The 27,353-nt window shown below is 44.3% G+C and overlaps 1 protein-coding gene across 3 annotated transcripts; it reads right to left on the bottom strand.

The window, feature by feature from the left end:
• Nucleotides 1-6: 6 nt before the first annotated feature.
• Nucleotides 7-27,220, bottom strand: psda (pleckstrin and Sec7 domain containing a). 3 transcript variants are annotated; one of them, XM_028988329.1, is made up of 17 exons: nucleotides 27,053-27,220; nucleotides 21,761-24,021; nucleotides 21,562-21,670; nucleotides 19,827-20,379; nucleotides 17,954-18,388; nucleotides 12,780-12,965; nucleotides 12,430-12,510; nucleotides 12,248-12,360; nucleotides 11,864-11,922; nucleotides 10,587-10,676; nucleotides 6,922-6,965; nucleotides 5,175-5,365; nucleotides 4,952-5,022; nucleotides 4,715-4,872; nucleotides 2,430-2,574; nucleotides 2,203-2,346; nucleotides 7-1,924 (listed from the first exon to the last, which is right to left on the bottom strand). In XM_028988329.1, the coding sequence occupies exons 2-17, from the start codon at nucleotides 23,840-23,842 to the stop codon at nucleotides 1,655-1,657; spliced, it is 4,731 nt and encodes a 1,576-aa protein (XP_028844162.1). In that variant the 5' UTR covers nucleotides 23,843-24,021; nucleotides 27,053-27,220; the 3' UTR covers nucleotides 7-1,654. The 3 variants fall into 3 exon arrangements, with proteins under 3 accessions (XP_028844162.1, XP_028844165.1, XP_028844163.1); XM_028988332.1 differs by having other exon boundaries at nucleotides 21,562-21,628; XM_028988330.1 differs by having other exon boundaries at nucleotides 27,084-27,206.
• Nucleotides 27,221-27,353: the final 133 nt, after the last annotated feature.

Raw genomic sequence — 27,353 nt, 5'->3', positions numbered from 1 at the left:
ATTTCATAATTTCAAAATGTTATTTTTTATTTCTATAATTTCAAAACATACAAACAATATCACAGATTCTCATTGTGCAGCCTTAATATTGTATTCACAATATGTACAGCTAAAATGAAAAACTAACAGAAAAACAGGAATAAGTTACATATAATAATATTGAAAAGAAACATCACTAACAGAGTACTCAAGTAAAAATATAAAGTTGCAATCCACTCAGTACAATTAAAAACAAATAGTAAGAATATCAGATGTCATATAAATAAATCAATTTAATGCACACCCTACATGTAAATAGCTAAAATGCATCTCTTCAGACAGCCCATGATGCTACCATCTGTGGCAGTCAGCATGGCCATGTCTATCTAGTGGGAATGCTTTAAGGTAGAGGATATCTAACAGTACAGCTGTCTTTCCACACAAAGCTTACCTATACACCCATTTCATTAGTATTTTGACTGTTAGCGATGCTGAATCCCCAAGTCCTAACAGCAGAGAACCTCCTTTCCAGCATCTCAGGATTTGTTTCATAGCATAACTGGCCTGTCTGGACAGCCAAGTCTTCAAGTATGCTTAGTTGCATTAAGAGCAGAAAAGAGCAATGGGTCAACATTACTCACTCTCTCACTCACTATACATAACCTGCTTAATCCCAATCAGGGGTTGTGGGGGTGGAGCAGGGCGGGGACTCACCCAGGGTGGGGCGCCAGCCCACCGCAGGCCTACAATACTTGGAAAGTCCTGAGGCTGTTGAAGAAAGAAACAGCGCCCTCTGGTGGCAGAATATCCAGCATCGCTGAAAGATGGGAGCCTGAGTAGAATATAGCTTTGCCAAGGCCCAAAATCATGAGCAACGCACAATTACACTGTGCAGCACTTACACACAATAACTAGTGCATTAATATGGACTCCTCTCGCAGGATATGAATAAAAACTGCACGCTTCTTCACAAGGAATCTCCACTTCATTGTAGCATTGGAATAGTTCAAGGTGCAGTCAGGAAAGATGTCCACATGTAACAAATAAAATGTTTTGAGAGAGTTTTGCAACTCTTGGTTAATACACAGTCTCCTTCAAAACTGTAATTGGTGATCTGAGTCCACCTAACAATGTAATGATGGGTTCCTGGATTCACAGAATTAATTCAGTTGGATGCCAGTGCATTACAATTTGGGTGAATGGGCATTCTTGGCAGGTACTCGTCGTTGCCTCGGTTTCTTCATAGGAACGACTTTCTGCGAGGTGAGCCGGTACCGCTGATTCAGTTCAACATTCATTATGAATATAAAATCAGTTCAATAAAGCGGCACAAACCACTAATGTTGTTCATAACAATGCAGCTTGACCTACAAGGTTTTGTTAAAAAAAAAGGAATAGCCTCAAAGAAAGCATTCTGAAAAGAGAATGTGAGGCTGGCGTTTTAAAAAATATATAAAATCCTACTTGCCATGTGTCCAGCTTTTAACGGCTTGCTGTTCATGGGCCGTGGAGCCCACACCACACTTGGCGTGGAACTCGTCAGAGAAGTGGGCTGACCGGAGCGCAGGCCGCTGAGGATGAAGCCACCCCAGCATCCAAGGTGCCACTCTCCGCTCAACCCTTCCGATCTGTAGGAAACCTGGTCAGACCTGGTAGCTCCTCCCCGTGGGGCTGGTCACTGCTTGACGGCCTGTCTGTAGCTGTGTCTCTGGCCCTCGGAGCGCTTGCCCCGCTTGTTGCCTTTGGCAGGATTGCTGTTGCCGACCTCTTTGTTACCACTGGCCTGACTGGCCTGGCTGCTGGCCTCCTGGGGCAGGGTGGGACTGGAGTGGGTGCGCTGGAGGCCGCCGTCGTCGAAGAGCCGCGCCTCGAATGCTGACAGGTCTGTCTCCCCACTACGGATCTTGGCCCTCAACAGCATGGCGTACGTCCCATAGCGCGTTTTCTGAGGTGGACGGGGAGAAGGACACTTATCTCCTGCCCTCCCATTACACAGTTTCTGCTGCTCAGCGGCAGCTGGCAGCTTACGTAAGTCCTTGATTTAAGCTGTACACAAGTCGTGAACATTTCTTTCAGATCCTCTGCTGCACCTCTGATTATTATTTAATGAGGAGTAAGAATTAGTGCTTGCAGGGACAGCGTGACTCTGAGGACTGAACAATAAGAGAAAGGTAGATGTGCCTTGTGGCTGGCAGCAAGTTTTCAAGGAGAAGAACACCTCACCTCAAACTCCAAGTACTCCTCTCGTTGTTTGTATTCCTCTTGCTCACGACCTTTGACCTTGGGGTCTGGAGGCACTGCGCGCAGCTCAGTTAGCTCAGATGAAATGGCTCGGAAACGAGACTCATGGGACTGAACCTGCTCCTCCTACCAGAACGGAGAAAACAGAAGGGTAACACAGTCGTCCAAAATGAAGTAAAGTGCCGTGAGAGGAGGCAACGCATGGACACCTGGGAGAGCTTTGTTGTGGAGCCTGGAAGCAGAGGTCTGCTGAACTTCTTCTGTGAGCCAATGGCAGCTGGGAAAGGAGGGGCAGAGAACATGGCTGCCACCGTGTTGATGCGAGTGATCCAAGACTGCATCTGTTCTGCATTTCTGTGAGTAAGAACATACAATTGTAAAACCTTCAATTGTAAGTTAAAATGATTCATTAGACCGAGATGATCCAATACTCAGTAAAGTTTTACACATCAGGCTCAACCAAGAATTATTTCAGTGGAGGAGTAGTATGTATTGTGCACCAGGTCATATAATGAAAAAGGACACAACGAAATGTGTCCTCTGATTTTAATATCACCCTTGGTGAGCAGTGGACAGCCGTGACAGGCGCCCGGGGAGCAGTGTGTTTTGCTCAGTGGCATCTTGGAGGCTCAGGATTCGAACCAGCAAACTTCTGATTACGGAGCCACTTTCTTAACCATTTTTAATTTTAAGCCAGGATTTTAACCCTGGTCGGCAGCGTCAAATACTAGCGACATAAGTGTTAGGCTGCAGAGCTCCCTATACATGGAGGGAATTGGATGGTGTCTGATCAGATTTTTTCAGAACCCCAAAGCAGAAAATACATATATATTTTTACCTTTCAAATAAAAAACATTGATCAAAACATAAGGATCAAAACAGAAACCAAAACCAGTATGGACCATGTTTTCTCAGAAACATTAGTACATTGGATTGATGACATTTATGAACAGGAAATAATACCTGAAACATCACATTACAGCACAAAGTCCAATAGCGTTCCCTAGTGGCCAAGGCCCATAAACACCAGGACATGACACACAAAAGTTTTTTTTACCGGAAATGCTTTTCCAGGACATATACATTTGGCCCACTACATCCATAACCAAGTGCTGACTGCTTCCTCCCACCCCAGAAGAATGGAAATATATAATGAAATACCTGTTTATGTAATAAAGAACAAAATCATTTTAGTTTGTATTTATAAAGTTATAAGATGAGTATAGTTTATTTGACAAACACCCGTTTCATTCTTTAGTTTGTTATTCTTCTTTTTCCCTTTCTTTCCTTTACCCTGACTTTTTGTTCAACTTTGGAATTAATCCTAAATTCATCAAGGCAGCCATGCCCATGTACATATCTGGTTCAGTGTTAACAGACATACTGATATGTCTCATGATAGGGATTTCATTAATGCTTTATATTCATGCTTTTTAATAATTTTATATAATGTGTTTGAACTATCCTTATTATTAGGATAATGACATTTTTAATGTCCAGTGTAACTGTGCCTAATGCGGCAACCATTATCCCCGAATTCCCAAGGTTATGGTCTGAGATGCAAGGATCAAAGGTGGCTTTTGTTTGATTAAGTGAATAATCAGCCAGATGGGGCTGTCAGGAAGTGTCATCTGTGCCCAATTATACGACTGTATCTGGGACAACATGGAGAGCAGCTACAGAAGGTTCTCCAGGGACCCGGATGTCAGGCCATCCATCTGAGCCTGAAGCTCTATGACAAGGGGACTACCAACCGTGCATTTAAATCAACAGAGAGGGCTGCACCAGGACAGTAAGTCTACAGCCACTGGTTGGGGGTACATTTTAAAGTAAAGTTTGGGTTGTGGGTGTGGTCCTGAGGTCTCAGTAATGCCTACAGGCTCTTCCCATTTGAAAGAGAAAAACATCATGGAAGATCGTCTTCTACCTGTCAAAAATAGTAACGCCCCAACGAGGGATGGGTGAGTAGTTAGTTCCTCCTTTCTGAGATACTGATAATTAAGAAGGAATCCTTTCTTGTTCATATTTGTTTATGTCTGTAAATCATAAAGATATACTTGATGTTACTGACAGTGGTGGATAAAGTACACAAACCATGTACTTGAGGAAAAGTAAGGTACATTTGCCCAGCCTCCAGAATCTATGCATTTCACATGGCAAAATGAATAAAGATGCCATGATGTGTGATAATTTTACCCCTTAATTTTATGTTTATTTCATTATTTCAGCACAACAGGGTGCAGGTAGCCAAGTTGTGTAATTCGATTGTATCTGTCAGATTCCTTGTGAGGTGTTGCAGTCGCACCAACCCACTTATGGGTCAAAGGTAAAAAAGGAACGACGGCCTTTTGAAAATGTGGTGGAGTACAAAAACAAATTACATTTACTTCCTTACTATCCACCATTGATTACAGTCCCCATGCACTAGGTCTATTATAGTGCTGTGATAACAGAAAGTGTTATCCTAGTTGTCAATGCATTATAAGAGACTCACGGGGCCTGGAAAAGGAAGACCCTCCAGTCGGCGGTCCTCAGGTAGAAGACGTTGGGTCTCTTGCTGTAGTCCGCAGCTCTCATGGCCAGCGAGTGGTGAATGGATACAGCGTTCTTCAGGTCTTCATCAGTCAGCTGCTTGTCTGGCCGGTACTCCCCCTTCAAACCATTCAGAAGGCATGGAGTTATGACAATCGACCCCAAAATCCAATCACATCAAAGAGAATTAGAAATGTACCTTTTGTAGGTACAATATTAGTCCCTTCAAAATGGCATAGAATGACTTCCATCCTCGCTTACCCCTTGGGGCTATAAAAGAGGAGTATCACAATTATACAGATATTAAAAAAAAAAAATACATACATTTACAAAGAAATAAAGGTGTTTATATGTCTTTAAACAAAAGTGGATAAAGGTCTCCAGAGCGTGAAACTACCATCGTTCTCTAGGGGGGTACGTACTTCTCTTGCCATCAGTATCTGCGTGAGCCTTCCGCACCAGGAAGCCATTTTTATAGAGCTGGGCATTGGATTGCTGAGCCACACCCACCAGAGGATTTCCTCCACTGTTGATTCGCTTCATGGTGTGAGAGGCGGAGTCAGTGCGACTCTCAGCCAACTCAGAGAAGGATTTGCGCAGCTCCTCCTCGTCACTGGAGAAACACAAATAGGTTAATTACCTGTTATCTACAACAGCTCTCAATAAGAAATCAACTCTGCGATCCTCACCGCACAAGGTCACACACTCATTTACTCAGTTAATCTAGTCCAACTCTTCTCACCCTCCCTCTCCATCCTAATTACATCCCTCCACCCGTGCCAAGGCCTTCACACAAACATGTTCCTTCCCATTTATTATTATCAAAGGTCTGGGTCAAGCATTCACATATGAGCAGCATGATACAGTGGTACATGATGTTCCCTCATACTCCAATACCTCTGATCTTCACAAAGACATTGCCTTCACAGGGTATGACGGAATGCTAATTTAAAGAGAGTAAAGATTACAAGCCTCAACTGCTTTTGGGTAATTTATAACCGGCTCTTCATATCTTGCACTCCACGGGGGCTCTATGTCTTTAAGGGTCTCTCTGTGACGATGTCTGCTACTGTATAAGGCACCAAGCCTACAGTCCCTCACTTCTGAATGGTAATGCTCTCATCTGTTGCTTAGTAACTGCTGGCCTCTTAGTCTGTATCCCAGAAATCTTTTGTAAGAAAGGGAGCAGGGAACAGCGAGGCAGAGAAATGGAGGGATACATGGGTGGTACACTGAAAGTAAGATGAATAAAGAATGAGGACTTGCTAGATGGAAAGATATAATTAGATATATAATTAGATGCATGGCCGGACGGTTGGACGGACTGGCTTCGAAGGACTGAACCAGACAAAATATGTGTAGAGCGCTGGAGTGATGGAAAGAAAACGGAACGGAGCGGAAGAGAGGGGAGGGTGGGGGTGGTGGGCAGTCAGTGCTGGGATGCTGATAGAGATTAAAGTGGCTGATCTGAATGAAAGGGAATAGCGGAATAAGGCAGAAGGGAAGCCACTCCCACTGCTCTCATTCAGGAGAGATGGGTGTCTATTGAACCCCCCAAAGCCCAAAGGCACATACGGCGTCCATGATGGAGCCCCCATTAGTCTGACTGCATGTGTTTGTGTGTGTGTGTGTGTGTGAGTGTACACACACCAAGTGCCTGTGTGTGTGTTTTAGTCTGTGAGAGACCTGTAATTACAGAGAGGCAACCAGGGAGCTGTAGCCATGGCAACAAAGTCTAGAAAGCCCAAGTCTAAATTAGGGGCTCGGGCCATCAGAAAGCTGGTCCAGAACTGTGCTTAGCACAGCCATACAATCACAGTCACCGATGTAGGCAGTGGAGGAGCAATCAGCCGGGCCATTTCAAACATCAGGTACCTACCAGCAACCAAGAATTGCTCCATTAATAAGCCTCAACCAGGAGATGCAGCCTAAAAGTTATATCGCTGTCAAAATACCACTCTACTAAACCAATCCACAAAAAAACATCTAACAAATGCCCGACTCAAATAGCTTTTAAGGCCTTGAGGCCTTGTGTGCATATTTATGTGATGTAAATATGAATACAAAAACCACATTTCCAAACAGCAAAAACCAAAGTGATTAGTTCTAGGAAGTAACGAGTCTCTACATGTATGAATGTAAGTTGTGTTAAATGTAATATTATCTTACATGGTCCACTGGAGTTTCTCATTCTTAATAGAGTTGTACAGTGCCTGTGGGTGAAAGAAAAGGAAATATTTAATTAGCATTCTGCATCATTCTGTATTTTATGGGAATAAAATGTGTGTTTTGCATGTTTGCGTGGATCAGTGCGTCATAGGCATGCATGTGTGTAGGTGTGTCTACAGGAACAGAAGAAAAATCACTGCTGTGGCCACACATTTCCCGCTAAATAGCTGAAAACGGACTGGTCCAATAACTTCTACTGCTGCCCCCCCAAAAAGACCTCTGCTGTGACCCCCATCTACTCATCCCGAGCTGCACCTTTTTCTTATGCAGTTGGATCTTTTTCTTGCGCGTCTGCGGATGGTTCTGCCCATCCTGCACTTTGCCCAGGAGGTCAGGGAAAGCCAGGGGCTTGAGAGAGCGTGACCGGGGCGCTTTGGTGTAACGAAACGGATCCATCACCCGGAAGTCGCGGCCGCAGCGTACGGAGCAGAGGGAGCGCGACCGCAGACGTCCGGCTGAGTGGATGCTGTTCACCCCAATCATCACGACACAAGCTGGTCACAGACTCCCCCCAAAATCTGTTCCTGTCTACTTTTCAAAGATCCTCTTCACCCAAACAGCAAGTTTCTGAGTTTCCCAGCTTGTTTCTGTGCTCACGGAAGTCCAAGAAAAGTCCCAGTTAGGGTCTTAAACCCACACATGCATTTTGTTTCCACGTTTTGGTTTTATTATGCATGGAGAACCACTGAGACCATTTGGGGACTCTCTTTAAAGTATTTCATGTCTGTCACCAAAGGGACGTCTTCCCCGCTGCACACCTCCCCACGAAGCAACAACACAAACACATCCGTCTAGGTGATAGAGACATTTCAGGAGACGGGTGGCGAATGACAGTGTTCAATCAGAATACGAGTGTGTCGGCCCTTTCCTGTAACCATACGCAGCAACAGAGGGGTTCAAATGTCCACACAATCACAGGCGGTCCAAAATCCTCCTTTTAATGACGTCACATGTGATGTCCCTCCTGGGAAAGGTGTGAAATTCTGGGGACGGATGCTGGAGACCCATGAGAACGCAGCTCCGGGTGCTGGGGATGTATCCTGTTGCTCGGTCCAGTGGGGATGCTGGGTCCCGGAGGTCCAGAAAATGCCCAACCCCTCTCTCCCTTCTTCTCTCTGCCCAGCTCCGCTCGTAAAAAAGAGCTGCCAGCGTTGTTCACACCTTCCTTTTGTCCTCAAGCAGGCTGTTTCTCTGGAGACGGCGTGTAGAGGAGGTGGGGGGGTCTCTCCTCTATTGTCCGCCTCCCCCCGTTGTTCAACACCTGCTCTCCCGCGCTTCCTCAGTCCGCTGTGTTAAAAATGGTCTGATTTGCACAGAGAAAGATCTGACGAGAGCGAAGTGCTCACCGCCCCTCTCTCTCTCCTCTCGCTCTCTCGTTCCGTGCGACCGGCAAATCACAGCCCTGCATTCACGCTATAATCCCTCCCTCTTTCATAAATGTCAATCAGCACTGAGTCCCTGTCCTCCCTACGACTGAGCAGCTCTCGGAAATGTTTACCTCTTCAGTCCTGATGCTCTGCCTGTTCTGGTGAAAAACAAACCGATAATCGTTCCAATTAAAAAACTTTGAGCCCCAGTTTCAAACTTGTCTGCTTATGTCCCATCACATATGTCTTCAATTAACAGAAATAAATTAACAGATTTTTAAAAAGTAAGGAAACCATACTAGTTTGCTGTGTCTTGCAGGGGAGAAAGTAGTATTGCCAACAATCATACAATAAATATACACACACACACACACACACACACACACACACACACACATATATATATATATATATATATATGTATGTATGTATGTATGTATGTATATAATAAACATAATAAGAGTTGGGTTCCTCAATGTCTATTCTATACCTGAAAAACTCTTGTTGTTGATGTCCCTTCTTCTCTCATTTTGCCTCTCTCTTTTATATCCCTCAGGCGAAAGGGAGCACTAAGGCTCTAATCATGCTTGGTGCTCTGTGACTCGTCTTTATTCAAACACGGCCTCCTTCCTTTCTCTCTCTGCCCTGTCTGACGACAGTGGCCTTAAGCAATGATTCATCTGAGCTTTTTTTTTCTCTTTTTCTATCTTATAATGCTGCACCAGGGAAAGCAGGTGAGGGAGGTCATGGACGGAGTGGAGGCAGAGCCCACAGTGATCCCTACTGTCTACTTATAATCTTCTACAGCCCTCCAACTCTACTCTGTAGGTTACAGTTGATTATGCAATTCTGTACATTTATGACAAAGTCCTCAAGCTTGTCATATTTGTCACTGACGAGAGGGTGAAAATGTGTTGAACGGCGACTACCAGTTCATCATCATCTAAACCATCCATTACTCCATTACTGACAGATACTCCACCAGAGGATTATTCAGTGGATACACGGCAGTGGAGAGTATATCAGTCACAGCCATAAACAGAGGTGAGGGTGGGGGAAGGCAAGACAAAATGAGCAAAATAAAGACAGATTTGTACCGCCTTCCCGATGATACCATGAGAAAGTCTCAGCAGGGGGCTGAGACTGTCCTCCCGTTCACAGTCCCCGGCATCACGGTGCGGCCGACTCCCAGGTCTGAGCTCAGCCAGGCTGCTCAGCACCTGTTGCCTCTGAGAAGCCACCACCGGGCAGATTAAGCTCTAACAAGCTCAGCCTCTCCCACAGCCCTGCTGTTACGTAATGAATGAGTAACTGCAGCTGATCGAGAAACACGGAGACGCATCAGATATGCATGAGAGCGAAATGAAACCAAACGAGGGAGCTGAAGATGAACGGGGACGATGTGGAAGGGATTGGGGATAAGTTGGTAGAACCACGGTCAGACATTTCTCTGCCATGTCGAGAAATGGGAATAGGAAGGAAAGGGCCACAGACGTGTCAGAGAAAGAGGGATTAGTGATGAACAGATACAGACAAACACACACACATGCAAGGACTGAATTCAGTCTGCTGGTGGGGGTATTTCAGCCTCCTGCTGGTTGATGTAGTATGGATAAAAGGAAGCCAGTGTGTGTGGAAAAATGGAGAAAGAGGGAGAGGGAGGAAAGGAAATAGTAGAAAATGAGGGAGTGGGTGGCAATGGTGGTCAGAGAAAGCGAGAGTGGGAGGTAAAATGCTTGAAAGGCTCTGATTATAAAGTACACATCCACCAAACACCGGGCTCACGCAGCTACAGCCGCTTCTGTTCCACTGGTCTTCCTGCAGCGGGGGAGTGGGGGGCCGCCTTCTAAATTAAGTCAGCATCAGCGCTTGACCTGCCGGCTTCCAAGTATGATCATCATGACAACTGAAACCCGAGACAGCAGCCATGAGCCAGAGCAGTTCACGAATTGGACCATCTAGTCACAGCAAGATTGTTTAACCTCGGAACTGGAAATTTGATATACTGCATGTTGTATTAGGGATCCAAATTAATGTATGTGTTGCATGTGTTAGTCCTGAAAAAGAAAAAAAAAAACACTAACGAATGAATGAAAATGAAAAACAGAAAATAAATTGGTTAAATTAGCCAGTAATCTTTGCCTCTGTTTGTCTCTCAGTTCTAGAAATGTGAAACAAGAAATGTGTGTGTGTGTGTGAGACAAATGTCTGTTGTAGAGTGTAAAAGAGGATGCAAACCTTGAGCAAATCTCTGGGAAAATCCCGTCCATCATTCAGGCCTTCCAGGTTAGCAATGAACTGCATACAGGACATCCTCTTTCCGATATTCTACAGAAACAGGGAGAGTGTACAGACCTCGCATCACATCCTCTTCATGGACTCACTGTATTTGTACTGTCTTGTGCTTTCTAGGCTTACAGACAAGGGCCCATTCTAGACATGGGCATGGAGACGATGTTAAGGAATTTATATAGCAGGCCTGGCTCTACTGGAGTGGCATGATGCACACAGAGAAATGGAAGTATCACCAAAATGGGGCCAAATATCGCTGGGACAGTAACCTTCTGAAGAACAATAATAGGTACTTTTTTGTACCCAAAGTCACCTGTAGCATTTAAGGCACAATGGTGTACCTGTCATGAATGGAATTTTAAATTATGTTTACTTATGTAACGATGTAGTTGTCCGCAAAGGGCACATTTCTTGTGGTGCCCTGGTAGCTACGGGTTAAGAACCTTGTTCAGGGAGTCACAGACGTGGGGAGGCCAGTCTCGAACTGGCAACCTTCCGATCATACATACAGCCCAATGAGCTACACGCTGCTATGCCTGGCCTGTCTATGATTCTGTCTTTTTTTTTCTGTCATTGATGTATTTTGGTGCTTCAGGAGTTATTCGACTTGCTGTAATAAATGGAACCATTCATTCTGCTGTCTACCAAAAAAAATGTCCGGCCATCTGTTCATGACCTCAAGCTGAAATGAACTTGGACAATGATCCAAAAACAGAATGAACACTCTGGAGTGGCCTAGTCAAAATCTTGACCTGAATCCTATTGAGATGCTGTGGCAGGTTCTTAAAAAGGTGGTGCATGCTCTAAAACCCTCCAATGTGGCTGAATTACAACAATTCTGCAAAGATGAGTGGGCCAAAGTTCCTCCACAGCACCAGAAAAAACTCACTGCAAGTTATCGCAAACGGTTGATTGCACATGTTGCTAATAAGGGTGGCCCAACCAGTTATTAGGTTTAGGGAGCAATCACTAATAATAATCCCTTAATAATAAAATCCTTCACTTAACCACATTTTGTGTTTTCTTGTGTTGTCTCTGATTAACATTTTATATTATTCGATGATCTGAAACATTAAAATATGACTAACATGGAAAAAAGAGGGTGCAAACACTTTTTAACACCATTGTATACTCCTGGACATAGTTAAGAACCAGGCTTGTTATATACTATAATCAACATGAACAGTTTCTAGTATGTATGCTGCGTCCTGTTCATAACTTACATGGCCATGCAGATCAGTGTTAAGCAGCATCAGGGCGCAGGTGAGAGTGTGGACGCTGTCTGTAACAGTCAAAATTCAGAGGTGTGAAATGAGTGAGGACGTCCCTCAAATGTCTATACCTACTGCCTGAATACGTAGTACTTTTTATATATATACTAAGCACACAACACATTTTCACAATGTCGATTAAACACAATTGCAATTTAATTTGTTCTCACTTTTCACAAGAAGGAAACACATTCTTCCTCCATCCAACGGCATTTATTTAAGAATTTCATGTGAAAAAAGGGTTTAAATTTTTGTTTTGCAAAGTATGCCTATTTTTACTTAAAAATTAGTTTTCAATCATTCTGTGTATAATTAAAATATTTCGTCGCATCTTACCTTCAGAAGGCAAAGTGTTAGGGTTGCACTGAAAGTATCGCTTAGAGAAGTGACAGAGCACCCTCTCTCGCTCCTGAGTCTCTCCCATGAGGGCAAATTCTTTAAGGAAGGCCCTGAGGTACAAAGAAGAACTTTAGCTCCAATCCACAATAGCATACCACGGACATGGTCATTACACTCACCTCAGTGCCTGGTCTACTGTAAGCCCTGAGAAGTTGAAGAAACATAAATATTCTTCTGCCACCATTTGACTGAAGGCATTGCTTCAAAACACAAAAACATGTTAGTCACAAGAAGCAGTACGAGGGGCACTTGTATTTTACACATTTACGCTTATGCCATTTACCAGCAGCCCTTATCCAGGGTCACTGGTACCTAATGATTTTGTAAAACAGCATGACTTTTTGAGAGAATCAAAAACAACTCTTATTTTAGGGCCAAGCTTGTTGGAGCATCATGGAGCCTTGTCAGACATGGAACCCAGCATAATATGCAATGAAAATGATATCTGCAAATAATGGTCCCCACTCACTTCTTGCTCAGATGCCTTGCTACGTCTGACTTCCTGAAGCCCTCAAGGTGGTAGAGCCGTTTGGCCAGCCGCCTCGCAGCCTGCAGGTCAGCCTTGTTGCTGTTGGCCAAATGGTCTGTGCTTCCCAGTGCCAGGCACTCAGCCACTTCGTGGTTAGACACTGAGACCTGATGGCCATGGACCTCCCTGCCGGGAAAAAAAAAAAAATCAGTCCTTTGGAGGTTTGAACTCTATGTCACATTTCTCAAACCATTCCTGAACAACATGCAACATGCCTAAAAGAGGCTATTGCAATCGGATAGGGTGGCAGTAGTGGTGGCAGTAGTACTACTAGTAACTACTAATAGTAGGCTACTACCTGGGTGGTAGTAGCCTATGAACCAGAAGACCCAGGTTCAAATCCCACTTACTAACATTATGTCCCTGAGGAAGACACTTAACCCTAAGTTGCTCCAGGGGGAGACTGTCCCTGTAACTACTGATTGTAAGTCGCTCTGGATAAATGCTGATAAATGCTGTAAATGTAGATAGGTGTTATGTGTCATATCTATATGAAGATCCATTTGAATGTTCTCTAAAAGAGAATGTGATTCATGAGACCAGGTCACCTCACATGCCCACTGTAGGTGCTTTTGTCAGTGGAAAAGGATGCCTCACTGGGACCTTTGTGTTTCGTTCTGAAGAACAATTGCTCCGTATCAAAAAATGTGTAGTGAGTTTTTCAGTGATTGATTCTCTTGTTGCTGTGTGAACCACCACTGAGCATAATGAGTGGCAGATGTCTACCGACTGCTTCCCCAGGGTGATTATTTACAGCAGTGAACCCATAAACATTTCTCTTCCGACCACAAGAGTGATTCAATTTTCATTCTGGCCAGTCATGGTTAAATGTCAAATTTCAGCAAAAACATCAAATTATTGAATAATTCAGTGTTTAATATTCAATGTCAATTCACAAGTCAAAGTAAGTACTAGTGATCATTAAGTACCCAGCAGTATGCAACCTTCAATTTGTGAAAAAAATAAGAGGTTCACAATTTATCTCTTGAGCATGAAGTACAGAGAAAACACGTTCCTCCTTTTAAATGTTAAGACAGGATAATCCAAGATAGCCACTCAGCAGCTGCCATACCATAATGAGTCACAGAAGTGCTGCGTTTTACACACACCATGCCCTTTTCGGTAAATTCCTATTTTTTCCAGATCCTTCCTCTTCCTACAATCCTTCAGCAACACAGAGCCCAATCTAAACACCCCTCCCTCTGACAGCACTGTACCCTTACAGTAACCCCTTTCCCAACCGGATGGTCCACCGCAGCAGAGAAGGAACCGCAGAAATGGTGGATTTAGGGTGGCCTGGATTGTTTATTCTCAAAACAATGGGCGTGTGATCCTCTCCACAAAGGAAAAAAAATAAAAGAAGAAAGAAAATTCTTTATTTGCCAAGTGTTTCCAAATGTGTCCTCAATTGGTAGAGAAATGCTTCCTTTATAATTAATTACAGTCTAGTCCCGACTGTGACATCCCGACCAACAAACAGTTCTCCGTTCTCTTACACAGAACCCCCCCATCCCCCATATCATCTAAACCCTGAGTAATGGTGTCATCATGGAACAATAACCATTATTCAAAAAGCCACTGTTGCCATGGAGGGACAGTTTCTGGCTGCTGTGTGTAAGCCGATATGTAGCTTTTCTTGTGTAAATAAAGCACTTTCATACCCAATGGGATCGCTTCCTGGGCACCATTGCACACACCCAGGTTCACCAGAGACCATAGCGATAGGGTAGCTAATGCCTCAGAACGGCCAGCACCACGAAAGAAAGTGACAGAGGTCACTTGATCTGCTGCTTACCTTCCTTTCCTCACCTCAGTGTCCTTTTATACGAAGCAACCGTAGGAAGCAACCTACGAAGCAGCTGAAACTAAATGATACAAGCGACCATTTCTACCATCAATCAGTGAATCTCCATTGAAAGAGATCATTCTTTTTCATTGTGACACACAGCACAGCACACAGTGCACAGAATGTCCTTTGCCTGTCACCCATCCTGTGAAGGAGCAGCAGGCAGCCATGACCAGCACCCGAGGAGCAGCGTGTGGGGACAGGTGCTTCTTTAAGGGAGCCTCAATGGCATCCTGTTGGTTTAAACCCATGACCTCAGCTCACATGTCTGACTCTTTATCCGCTAGACCACCAATGTCCACTATAATTGTATAATTGCTGCCAACACCCGGAATGGAACCAGTAGTGTTGTAGTTCAATTTTGTGGTCTCGTCTTGGTCTCACATCTTTAAATGAGAGACATATGGACAATAAAATTGAAAAGAAGACATGAATTTGTAAATATGAGTTATAACGATTTATTTTTCTCTACAGTTGATCTGAGTAATGTGTTGTTGAGTTTAGCCCTAGTCTGTTTTCGGTCTTGGTTCGGTCTTCAGCTTAGTTAGTCATGTATTGGTCTCGGTGTAGGTGACTACAACACTAGAAACCAGGGACCCAAAACTATACCAACTGAGCTATTTTGGCTAGATACAGCTTTTTTTTTTTACTTTTTTAAGTTACAATTTTTTTAAGGGTCATTCAAAACAACCCCTTATGATGCTAACAATGGAATAAAATAAAGAAACCAAAATAAAAGTTAAGGATACAATCAGAAATGTTAATAATAAAATAATAAACAAAATACTATTAGCAACAACACCAAAACAACAATAAACATTTAATAATAATAATAATAGATCCTCTGTTCCAATTGTGGGGACCATAGACACTAAATATATGTACACACCCATATCTGTGTTGTGTGAAATGATGGCGCCATGAAGGAATTTGGAGTTCCTCCACTGCAAAGCTGTGTTTGGCTGGCACACAGGAATAACAGCACCAGCAGATAATTCCCAGTGCCTTGTTCAAGCTGACCAGTTGATCTCATATTGCTCTGACATGAGGTGAGCACCGAATTAGCTCCAGCTTCACAGGCTCACAAACATTCGTGCTATTTCTGGTTATTGGCGCGTGCAGCAAACACATCAGTCGTAAAACAGGAGTTGATATCAATTCACTGGTGAGGGTTGAAGCACACCTTCTGACACAGCTGCTGAATAACTCACCTGTAAGTGGCCGGGTAGGGGGCATACAGGTAGTTGTCCTCCAACACTCCACCCGCCCAGCAGAGCAAATAGCGGGTCATGTCAGCCGGGTCCCGGGCCCTTCACAACCGGCCCGGAGGCAGCACCGGGAAAGGCCTCCACCAAGCTGCACCGCCTCCCATCGGCCCCAGCAACCGGACCCCTCCGTGCGCTCGGCTTTCTGCTGCATTTCACCACATGCCCTGAATTCTTATCACCTCGGTGGCTTTTGCCTCCTTACTGTCCCTAAACTAAACTTGTGTCGGTGGCTTGGCAGGATCCTTGCTTGTGCAACAACCCCTCCCTACTATTCTCTCCCTCGTTTTCCGTCTCTGTGTGTCTAAATATCCGCTGTCTTTGCTTCCCTCCCTGACTGTGTGTGCGGTGGTCAGGCTATTTTCTGCCACTGGATTTGGTATGTGTTTCCTCCCACTGTGTCAAACACCCTCCCCCTTTCTCCCTTCTCTCTCCGCTTCTCTTCCTCTCTTTGTCCTCTCCTTCTACCTTGGCCCTGCCTTCAAAACCAGTTTTTTGGACCATTTCTAATTCTCTGTTGTCATACAAAACTGCAGAAAGCAAGACCAAAAATCAAAACCATTCACAGTCTATGTCTATATTGAGAAATTAAACTTGGGGCTATTTATTCAACTTCTTCGGAACATTGAAACTGACATCAGATTTTATTTTTTATAGTGTATGTAGCCAAGCTCCAGATCTCATTGGCTGCTTTACAGGAAGCGTAATGTGATGAAGCAGCCAGGTGTCAGAGCAGCAGGGATCAACCTTCAGTTCCATTCAGTTCCATCATCAGCAGAGTCACATACCTCAGTGACACTTTTATCCAGTGCAGCATTTTAAACAAACACATTCCACAGACTCTAATGGAACAGTCCAGACAGGTGACACAAGTTCCTGTGGATTCAACTCATTCAACTGTAAAAGTAACTAATTGGTCAAAGTATAGAGTTTGGGCATAATTTGCCCATTCTTAATATTATACATCAAATGTAAATAACACAATAAATATACAGTAGTTCAAATCTGCCTAAAAATAAAGCCACACCAAAATAGCAATAGCTATAAATCCATGGCTCTCTAGCATCCTCTAGTGGATGAACACACATGTCATGTACAATATCTCTTACTTCACACACACACACACACACACACACACACACACACACACACACACATACACACACACAAACACACAGTACAGGACAAAAGTTTGGACACAACTTCTCATTCAATGTATTTTCTTTATTTTCATGACCATTTACGTTGGTAGATTCTCACTGAAGGCATCAAAACTATGAATGAAGTTATGTACTTAACAAAAAGTGGAGACCTGGCCTCCACAGTCACCGGACCTGAACCTAATCCAGATGGTTTGGGGTGAGTTGGACCGTAGAGTGAAGGCAAAGTTATTTCACCTTTTCTTGTTAAGTACATAACTCCACATGTGTTCATTCATAGTTTTGATGCCTTCAGTTAGAATCTACCAATGTAAATGGTCATGAAAATAAAGAAAACACATAGAATGAGAAGGTGCGTCCAAACTTTTGGCCTGTACTGTATATTCATATATATGAAAGTGGAGTGATTGTTATTGTGAAACACTGCAGCACAGCACATGGTGCACACAATGAAATGTGTCCTCTGCATTTAACCATCACCTTAGCTGAGCTGAAGCCATGAAAGGCTGCCACAAACAAAAAACTAATGCGCTGTGTGTTCAGACACACTGAACCAGCTGCACTTTCTATCAGAACCAGCTGAACCAGCACAGACCAGTAAACGCCCTACCTACATTCAACTTAGACCTCGACCTCAATATATGCAGGCAAATAAATCTCAGTTCCCATGGAGACAAATGTGAAAGTGTAGACAGTAGTGGAGGCATTTATAAGTTCCTTACGCGTGAATGTGTCTGAAGCCAGGACAGCTCTGTTTTAAGTGTCAGCTAAATTCTGACTCCAGGTCAGGTAGATAAAAGTTGTCAGTATGGAGCATTGTGTCTATAAAGAGCACATACTGACCTGGGAAGTGAGGGTATGTCTGAGATGGCATCAGATTGTGGCTTGTCGCAGGCCTGTGTGACATCATTGCCTTGGTCCTCTCCAGAATGTGCCAGTGTGGCATCAGAGCTAGCATACTCTGACAGACTCGGGGGCTCAGTGCGGGCCAGAGGGGCGAAGGTCAGCTCAATGATCTGTCGGGCACTGTCACAGATCTGGCTTTGGATCTCGGGTGTCAAGGTGGGGAGGTCAAAGGTAAAGACGGGCGAGACGTTTGTCATAAGGTCCACACTGTCCAGGCTGCTGTAGGATGTGCCTTTGGCACGATGTGACTCCATGATGCTCTCAAAGTGTCGGCTGAAGGAGTCCAGGCTGCCACCAGAGGTGCGGCGTGGGTCCGGTACTGTGATGGGGGACTTGAGTGTGGAGTGGCTGTCTGCTGGAGTGTCTATTGGGCTACAAACAGAGTTACAGGGGTAATATAATTAATGTAAAGTCTATCAGCAGTAGATAAACATTGTTTTGTGTTTTACCTGTAAACTGCATTCCCAAGCTTTGTCTGAAATGTCCAGTTATTCACTATTAAGTGCCTTTTGTGTAGTTCTGTCCAAAACCTCCAGTTTAAACTAGAGGTGTGAACCTTCACTGGTCTCACAATTCGATTCCAATTATCAATGTCATAACTTAACCCATCCCATAACTTGTTTTCAACTTTAACCCCAACAAATTTCAACTTTAACCGTGGTGCCAGAAAAAGGCCGCAGAGTGCCGTGCCGTGCAGCATGAAACTCCTACCCGGAGCAGCGCTGAACTCAGATCAGGCAGCCACAGTCACTACCAGCACTACTTTTTAACAAGAATTTTTATGCCACTAACAGAAAATCACAAAAAACATCAATATGATGTAATCGATTATGTTCTGCACTGCATCAATGCTATATCGTCTGCATTGCAATGCATCAATTCTAAGATTAATTTGAGCACTCTTACTTTAAAAGCCTGGTGTAACGTCAGGCATTGCAGGAGAAAGTCAAACTAATGCAGTAAAAACCAACAGACTGGATGTGGCCCATGGGCCATAGTTTGACCACCCCTGGCCTAGATCATCATGCAATGTAGATGTCTTGGTGAATGAATCCATCGCAACTAACTGAATAACTTTTTATCATATGCTTATTAATCTGTTGGGGAGCTAAAACATTTCACAGTGGCTCATCTGCCTGAGCAGCAGTCTTTGTCAACAAGATTTTGGCTTAAAAAATTATCATTATTATTACATGAGTAAGTAGCCAAAAGAATGTGCTTTCGTTTGCCCTCATTCCTTAGTTAGTCTACTATGTATTGAAAGCTTAAGAGTGAATTAGTGAACCAGTGGACTGCTGGCTAAATGTAGTTTATACACACACACACACACACACACACACACACACCTTAGCAAATGATATACTGCTGCTGATGAAAACAACTGCAGAAAAAACATCGCTTGACCGCATTAACACAAGACAAGGCACTTCTTCACTTTACCTAAACTGTAATCCTCACTGCAGCGAGCAACTGACGCAGAAGGGGATTAACTTTTACTAAGACGCAGCTGGTCTTGTTTGACTCAACATTTACCACCTTATTCAAGTTAAAGGGACAGCCAATTGTAGTGCACATTTCTACACATTTTATTAATGACCGGGCACTGTCAATACAATACTGTAATTGTAACATAAACATCAGCATCATTAATTGCTGTGAGTTTCATAATATAGATTTTTGTACTTGTTTTTGTAAAATAACAGGTATGTGGAATCATTGTTCCCCATATCCAGAAATAAACCACTTATTATAGAGTAAATTAAACATATATGTCAACATTTTTAAATGATTTGAGGCACACTGTTCATACCCTTTTAGTAGACGGCTGAAAATCCCATCCACCTCCAGCCCCTGTGTATCATTCTGCCGCTTCTTGTCACCTTCCATCCTCACACTGGCCCAGCTCACCACACCCTCCTCCTCCAGGTCCTCCTCTTCTCCATCTGTCTGTACATCCAGTGCCTCCTGTGGGGGGCTACTGCTTGTTCCAGAGGTGCCCAGCACACTGCGGTTGCTTCCAAAAGCTGAGTCCACCTCCTCTTGCTCTGCCAGCAGCACCTCGTCAATGTCTGTCTCCCTGTAGCAACGCAGGGGAACAGCATCCAGGTCCGTCTCTGAGTATTTGATGGTCCGCCGAATGATGCCCATCCTGGGTGAACAGCCGGTGGGGGCAGATTGTGGAGGGGTGACCAGCTCCACCTCTATGTGCTGAACGTCATGACAGCTCATAGGCTGAGCCTCATCCTGTGACTCCTGACCTTTGCGACCCCTATGAGCCATGGGCTTCAGAGGCAGAACTGAATGAGGTGTCGGAGATTCACTGGAGGTGCCACTGGGAGGCAGAGTGGATGAATCTGTATTGCCTGATAACAAAGAAATGCAGGGTTTAGACATAAAAATATGCCAAGCCCATTCATATTCAGAATACGAAAATAAAGGACATTAATTGCCTCATGTGTAAACTGTGTAGTAACGCTTTGAGTAAGACACTTAACCCTATGTTAAATGTAGGTAAATAGATTTAAAATATTGATTTGATACATTATGATGCTGATATTGTCACAAAATAACTGACAAAAAAGTATTGCAGCGGAAAAATGTAGAAAACTGTTTAATGTACAAAACTGTATAATGACAGCAAATGCATTACAAAACCAAATTTTATATGTGTGCATGTATTGTAAGTATTGTATGGTTTTCGACTTACATATCAAACCTTAGGCAATATTATTTCAACTACACTGAAGGTACAGATTCATAATACCCATTCAAATATTTGTTTCAACAATGTTTCAACCAAGCAGATGTCAAGACATTGACTGTGAAAGTGATTTGTTGTCACATGTGAAACACCACAGCACAGCACCCAGTGCACACAGTGAAATGTGGTCTCTGCATTTAACCCATCCTGTTAGTGAGCAGTGGGCTGGTATGAAAGGCGCCCAGGGAGCAGTGTGTGGGGATGGAGCTTTTGCCCTTGAGATTTGAACCAACAACCTTCTGATTTCAAGTCAGCTTACTTACCCTTACCCACCTTCCTTAGGGTGGTAGTAGCCTAGTGGTAACACACTCGCCTATAAACCAGAAGACCCAGGTTCAAACCCCACTTACTATCATTGTGTCCCTGAGCAAGACACTTAACCCTAAGTTGCTCCAGGGGGGACTGTCCCTGTAAGTCGCTCTGGATAAGGGCGCCTGATAAATGCTCTAAATGTTAATGTAAATGTAACCGCTATGCCACCACTGCCCAAGTAAAAAATGCATGACGAGGATTCAGCAGTCCCAGTTTGCCATTTTTCATGTTATTATTGTCTAATCTGTTCCCATGTAACAAAGCAGATGATGGAGAGTTTTTCAGAATGAAATAGGTGGCATGCCGAGGTGGTTCTCTGCCTGGTGCTAATTATACTGTGTGTCAGTGCCACGGCCAGTGGCTTGTTTTCAAAAGGACAAACGTGTGGCAAAAGAAGAAGTGAATGCAGATGTGTTGCTCTAAGATTATGAGCACCTTGGACTGAACGCAGGAATGTGAACACAGCCCTCACCTTTGTTTCCGTGCTGATCTTCGGATGGTGCCCCAAACAAAAACTCCCACTTGGCACGAGCAGTCTTCTGTGAGTGGAGGGAATGCACCGCTGAAGACATTCTGTCAGACTTTATCACCAGTCAAAGGTGTAGAAACAAGGATTAAATGTAATGGTGACATTTGCTAACAATAGAACCCACACCAACAGAGGCTCTTACCTGCATCCCCAGAGTGATGTGTTTGGTGTTGCTGCTTCTCTGGCTGGTGGGACCAGAAGACTCTGAGTCTCTCTCAGGCTGAGAACCGTCACCGAGGCTGCCCGTGACCCCGCTGGAGCTCTTGGATAACCCTGGAGTGCTATCGCTTTCCCCTTCCGGATAACTCACAGGCCGCTGCTCTACAGAGGGATCTGCTGACCCATCTCCATGTAAGTCATCTTTTTGTGACGCCAAAGGTGATCTAGCGACAAACTGGTTCTCATTGCTCGTGTCACATCTGTCTGCTGTGGGCTTCTCTGGTCTCTTGTGCAACCGGGAGGGCCAGTTCACCACTGTGTCATTTACATGTTCCATATAAGGTCTCCTGGTGTTCTCTGGACTGCCCTTCTGCTCTCGGTTATAACTTGAGATGTGTGGCTTGTGCTCCATGCTGGGAGACCAGCTGTGTGCTGTGTATTGAGGTGGTTGGTGGCGGTGAGGAATGGGGCTGTCTTTAGCTAAAAACCCTTCTTTCTCCACTCGGGGGTCTCTAACTGGGGATGCTGTGGTGTCCATTCGGTGCAGCCTGGCAGGAACAGCAGGGGACGTGCAGCCCCTCTGGGCCAGGAAAGGAGAGCAGTGCCCTGCGTTCTCCTGCCCAACCTGAGTGCTGTGACTGCCACACTGTGACTGCACCGGCGTACCCAGAGACTCTCTGGAAAGATGTCCTGACTTTGGACTGTCTGACCTGTTGGTGTCTGGGCTGGACATGGTAGGGGACGGAGACCTCCTCTCCATGAAGAGAGTGGACAGCTTGGTTGCCTCCTCTGCTAGTTTCCGAGCCATCTCAGGACTGGTGGTGGATGGTGAAAGGCTCTTCTTACCGCTCAACTCGTTGCTTTCTTCCTTCTGCTTGTCTGGAGGACTGGTGTGATTGAATTTGATTTGCAGACTAGAGCAGAGGCTATCTGTAGGACTGTGGCTGCCCTTCTCTCGGATGCAGGGAGCATGGGTGATGGTCATTGCTGGTATTTCATGTTGAATGGCGGTAGGTCTGCAGGAAGGCAGAGGTGGGCCATACCTATGTGGTAGTCTGGGGCTCTCTTCACTATGTTGCTGTTGTAGTGCTCCATGTGACCTGCTACCACATGTAGACCTGGAGTAGTAGGACTGTCTGACATTAGAAGAAAGCTGGTCTGTGGCTGGACTCCTGGGAAGGCCATAGACAGAGCGATGTCTCCCCAAAAGGGGAGAGCTGTTGGGAAGACTGTAAGTTCCGCGGGGAAGTACTGGAGATCCAGACCAAGACCGGCAGCGAGGATGGTCCTGATGCTGAAAGCGTTGCCTCAGTTGAGGGGATCCAAAGTCTTCCAGAGCACGATGGGTGGCTTCTCTGGCAATAGAGTCCAGGGTGGCACGGCGGAGGTTAGTTGAAAACCTTTGTGAACACGGAAGTCTGGGACTGGAATTCCCCATGGACTCCCAGCTTTTGAAACCAGATGGGTCACTAAGCCTCTTGCGAATATGGGATTCCATGCGCTGCTCGTCCATGGTCTGAATAAAGGGATTTTTGGGTTCAATGTGGCACAGGGAATTTGATGCAGACTTGATGCTGGCTTTCTCAATGTAACTGTAGGTTACTACAGACCTTTGTCCCTCCTCATCTTGCACTGTTACTCCACGGGCCCGACAACCTCCACTAGGGGTAGGGGGAGCTGTGTGCCTGCCTGAAACCTGGTGATGCCTCCTGTAAAAGGGCTCATGTTCTGTTGACTGCGTTTGAACAAGAGTGCCTGGAGTTCTAGTGGCAGAGAGCAATGGGCCGAAGTTGTTGTAAGGCAAGCTCTGTCTGTGATTTACTGGGGACTGTCCTGCATTGTTTGACGGATGCAGCTGGAAGCTGACTGAGGGTCTGGAAATGGACTTGGTGGAGGAGATGCTCTGGCTGCTGCCCCCACTCTTGTCTGGCAGTCCAATGGAGCCATGAGCTGGTAGCTGGGGGGTAAGAGGGGTCTGAGGCACATCTGGTCCTTGCAGCCCTTCTCGTTCCTGGACTGAGCGCACCTCTACGTACAGGTGGAGGATTTTTCCTGACTGAGACATGATCCCAAGAAAACCCAGTGGCCGTTCCTGCTTTACCTGCTTTGCATCCAGTTTCTTTATCCTGACTACTTTAGTTTTTTATCGCTCTTTACCATATTTTCCAACTCTAAAACACCACAGGGGCATTGGTTTGTGAAAGATGGCATCATTTGGCACCTCCATCACATCTCCAGCACTACCTGTCAGAGGAGGAAACAATGTTTGTTTAAATACAGCATGCATATTTTGTATTTTGTACGGTTGTGTTCTTTGTTGCAGGATTTGAAATGAACACCACAGTACTCCAGGACTGAAATAGCTAAAGGTCCAGTGCAGATTTAATTATTATGGTTTTATGCCCAACAACAACAACAACATTTATTTCTTATATGTCTCAGTGGGCTTTGACATGCCCTACAGTTGACACCCCCCACACTTTGACCCTTTCTATACAAAAGGAAAAATTCCAAAAAAAGGGAGAAACCTGGGAAAGGAGTTCCTCCCTTCCCTAAGTTCAACAGAACTAGAATCATGTTTGATCATTCTGTGATTACGCTATGAATGTGTCACAATGTACCTGTGGACATCACTAGTTTGTCATCCAGCCCAAGAAGTGACAGCAGCCATGTCAGACTACACAAACAACAGTACAAAACTCCACTGCCAAGTATCTTTCTCACTAATGCCAGATCCAGCACACACCAAATGGATGAATTGGAGTTTAATCAAGTGTGCCTATGGTCAGTACCCCTCAGCCGAATGAGAAAAAATAATACACTCATTAAAGTTTCTCCAACATTGAGCGGATCACCTCTCTTTATTACTTATGCCGGCATTTGCCCATCTCAGGAGAATCCAAGGACAAAAACAAAAAACGCTCTCTCAGTTACAGAACAGTTTTGAACACGTTGCATGTAAATGATTTGAACGGGGGAATTGGGGGGAATATACAGATAATGTATTCTTATATTAAACACTGTACTGACACTGCAAAAACCATGACTGACAAGGGAGGTACAGACTCACCTAAAGCAGCATAACTGCTGAGGAAGACGGAAGAATTCTTACAGAATTGTTCTAACTGTACTATCACTATGGTTATAAGCTCGTCGGTGACCAAACATGGCACAGCACAGTCCAGAAGTCACTCAGCTCGGTAAGTATTCTACATTGTCCTGATTTCTGCTGTAAATAAATTCTCTCAGCAACAACCTATTCAGCATATTCAGTATTCATAAACAAATACAGACACAGATTCATTTTTACATGAATGAACATATGCAAAACTGACCAAACATAATGTTGCAGGTAGAAAGTATTCATTATTACAAACTGTAATATTGAATACATAACTGTCAAATAATACACACTGAAAAAAGAAAACTTTGACTCAATTTAAAAGATTGAAGTAATCTGTTACACATAATATTGTCAGGATCCGGTCCGAAATGGGGGTTACTCCGGTCCGGATCAGGATCTGGACCGGAGTTTCATTGTTGTCCTGTGTAATGTTCCCTAATCGTTTTCACCTGTGTTAATTGTATAAAGCTGCCCTGTTCGTTTCTGTCCGCTGTCAGGTCTTTTGAAGTTATGTTCCGTGTTCACCAGTGTCTACGTCTCGGATGTCTCCCCTGTCCTGTGCTTCACCATTAAACCCCTGTTCCGTGATGTCAGGTGAAAGCGTCCTTCATTCCTCGTCATTCCTCGTCACTCCACGTCCTCCTCTCCGTTCACTCGCCGCGTCATGCCCGCATGGACGTGACAAATATTGTCATAATTTGAATAACCTCACTTGAATAAGTGAGACATTGTTTTCATCCTCTGCAGTGATACATCCAGCCATCACACAATTATCCATCTGACATAATGTCCATTTTAAGACAAAAGAATATGTACATGATTTTGTATTTTACAAGCAAATTCTGTGTCATATTGTTCTTCTATATTATATTGCAATGTATATTTTATATTATACTTCATTCTATGAAGGGAATAAAATGCTCAGTGCTTCAGCATACACACACAGAGCTGTGTAGCAGCTGGATGCATGAAAAGTCTGGCGTTATTCTCAATAGAATATGAGTTATGTGAGGGCACTGTCTGGGACTGGGCCAATATATCTCCTAACAATGTTAAAGACAAACATACATCCAACTGTCGCTTGCACACATACACTTTTAAAAGAACCAGACACCTTCATCCCACTCTAGGTCTAGCAGTGGCCAGTAGAAGATTTAGTGTTACATTAGATTCAGCCTGCTGAGTCAGCAAAAGCACTCTGGTTTTCACTCTCACCGGAACAGTAACACAAGATACACCATCATTAGGTCACAGACCTCACAGGAATGGAAAAAAAACCCACATATAACAACACTGTATGCATGGATGAAAATGACATACACTCAGCATGGAACTGAGGTATCACAAAAATCACTTCTACTTAGTGCACCTTTTTAAGATGCACTGCACTGACTGCAGCTCACATGGTGAGGTGATGAAGACGTCATAAGGGAGCTGCAACACAACCTCCACACAACAGTGTAACCGATAACAACCTGAAACTGATACCTGCTTAATTAAGTCTCCAGGTCGGATTCTCCAACTGAGAGACTTGCATACAGCCCTGACTATTAGCCAGTCTGGGAGTGGCACTGGGGAAGGTATGGGACAACGCAAAATGTTTTCCATTAAGTAAGTAGAGACAAAAAAAAGAGAAATGGCTGAAGTTAACAAAAGATTTACAGGCCAGTCTGTCAATAATAATCTGTCAAGGGTCAATATTACATTACTGAGGCAATATCTTAAAGTTAGTAGAAAAATCCCATTTTGTAATGCCATTACAGTAAGGGTAAACACTAGTCATGCACTGTCAAATTATACTAACCTCTTCCTGAGCAAAACTGTAGATCATTTATTATTATTAGGCTATGTATTAAAAATATTATTAATGTGATTTACAGGGGTATATTAATATAAATTTAGTGTTACATACTTCTCAGTGCCCTCCTCAAACACTCAAAATGGACTGTGCTGAACTGACACTTGCACACACTTCCTGCTGTCGGCTCTTAAGCTGGGCATTTAGACCTACTTTTTCTGTACTCTGGCTAATAGGATTCCCCCACCCCCCTCTCTCCACCCTAGCCACGATCCATAGAGAGGAGCACACGCATACACACACATTCACTGACTTACACTTACAAACACTCAAGCACAGCTGTTCCCTTTTACCTCAGTCACTCCTCAGCTTACAGCATCCTACCGATCAGCCTCCTCCTCCTACTCCTCCTCCTCCGGTCTTTCTCACTGGCTGCTTCCCGCTTTCCTTCGGTCCCCCTTCGGCTCTCTGCTTATCAGAATTACAGCTACTTCCCGACCTGCCGGCTCATCCATACTGGATTTACGCCTCCCACACGACTTAACATGTCTTCTCCTCCCTCGCTCCTCCTCCCACTGCCTAAGCCCAGCAGAGCTCAGTCTTTTCCCGCCTGCCACTCATTCACTCAAAGTCCGCCCTCAACAAGGAGATCTC

The sequence above is a fragment of the Denticeps clupeoides genome, chromosome 8 (assembly GCF_900700375.1).
Source record: "Denticeps clupeoides chromosome 8, fDenClu1.1, whole genome shotgun sequence".
Taxonomy (NCBI): domain Eukaryota; kingdom Metazoa; phylum Chordata; class Actinopteri; order Clupeiformes; family Denticipitidae; genus Denticeps; species Denticeps clupeoides.
This window is presented reverse-complemented; position numbering and strand designations above follow the sequence as displayed.

Coding starts and splice junctions, on each gene's coding strand:
- psda (XM_028988329.1), bottom strand. CDS start 23,842: ATGTCTCAGTCAGGAAAAATCCTCCACCTGTACGTAGAGGTGCGCTCA. Junction 12,966..17,953: donor GACATACCCTCACTTCCCAG/GTCAGTATGTGC, acceptor TTTTCCCGGCAG/GGAGGTCCATGGCCATCAGG. Junction 5,366..6,921: donor GAGAAACTCCAGTGGACCAT/GTAAGATAATAT, acceptor GTGTTTCTCCAG/TGACGAGGAGGAGCTGCGCA.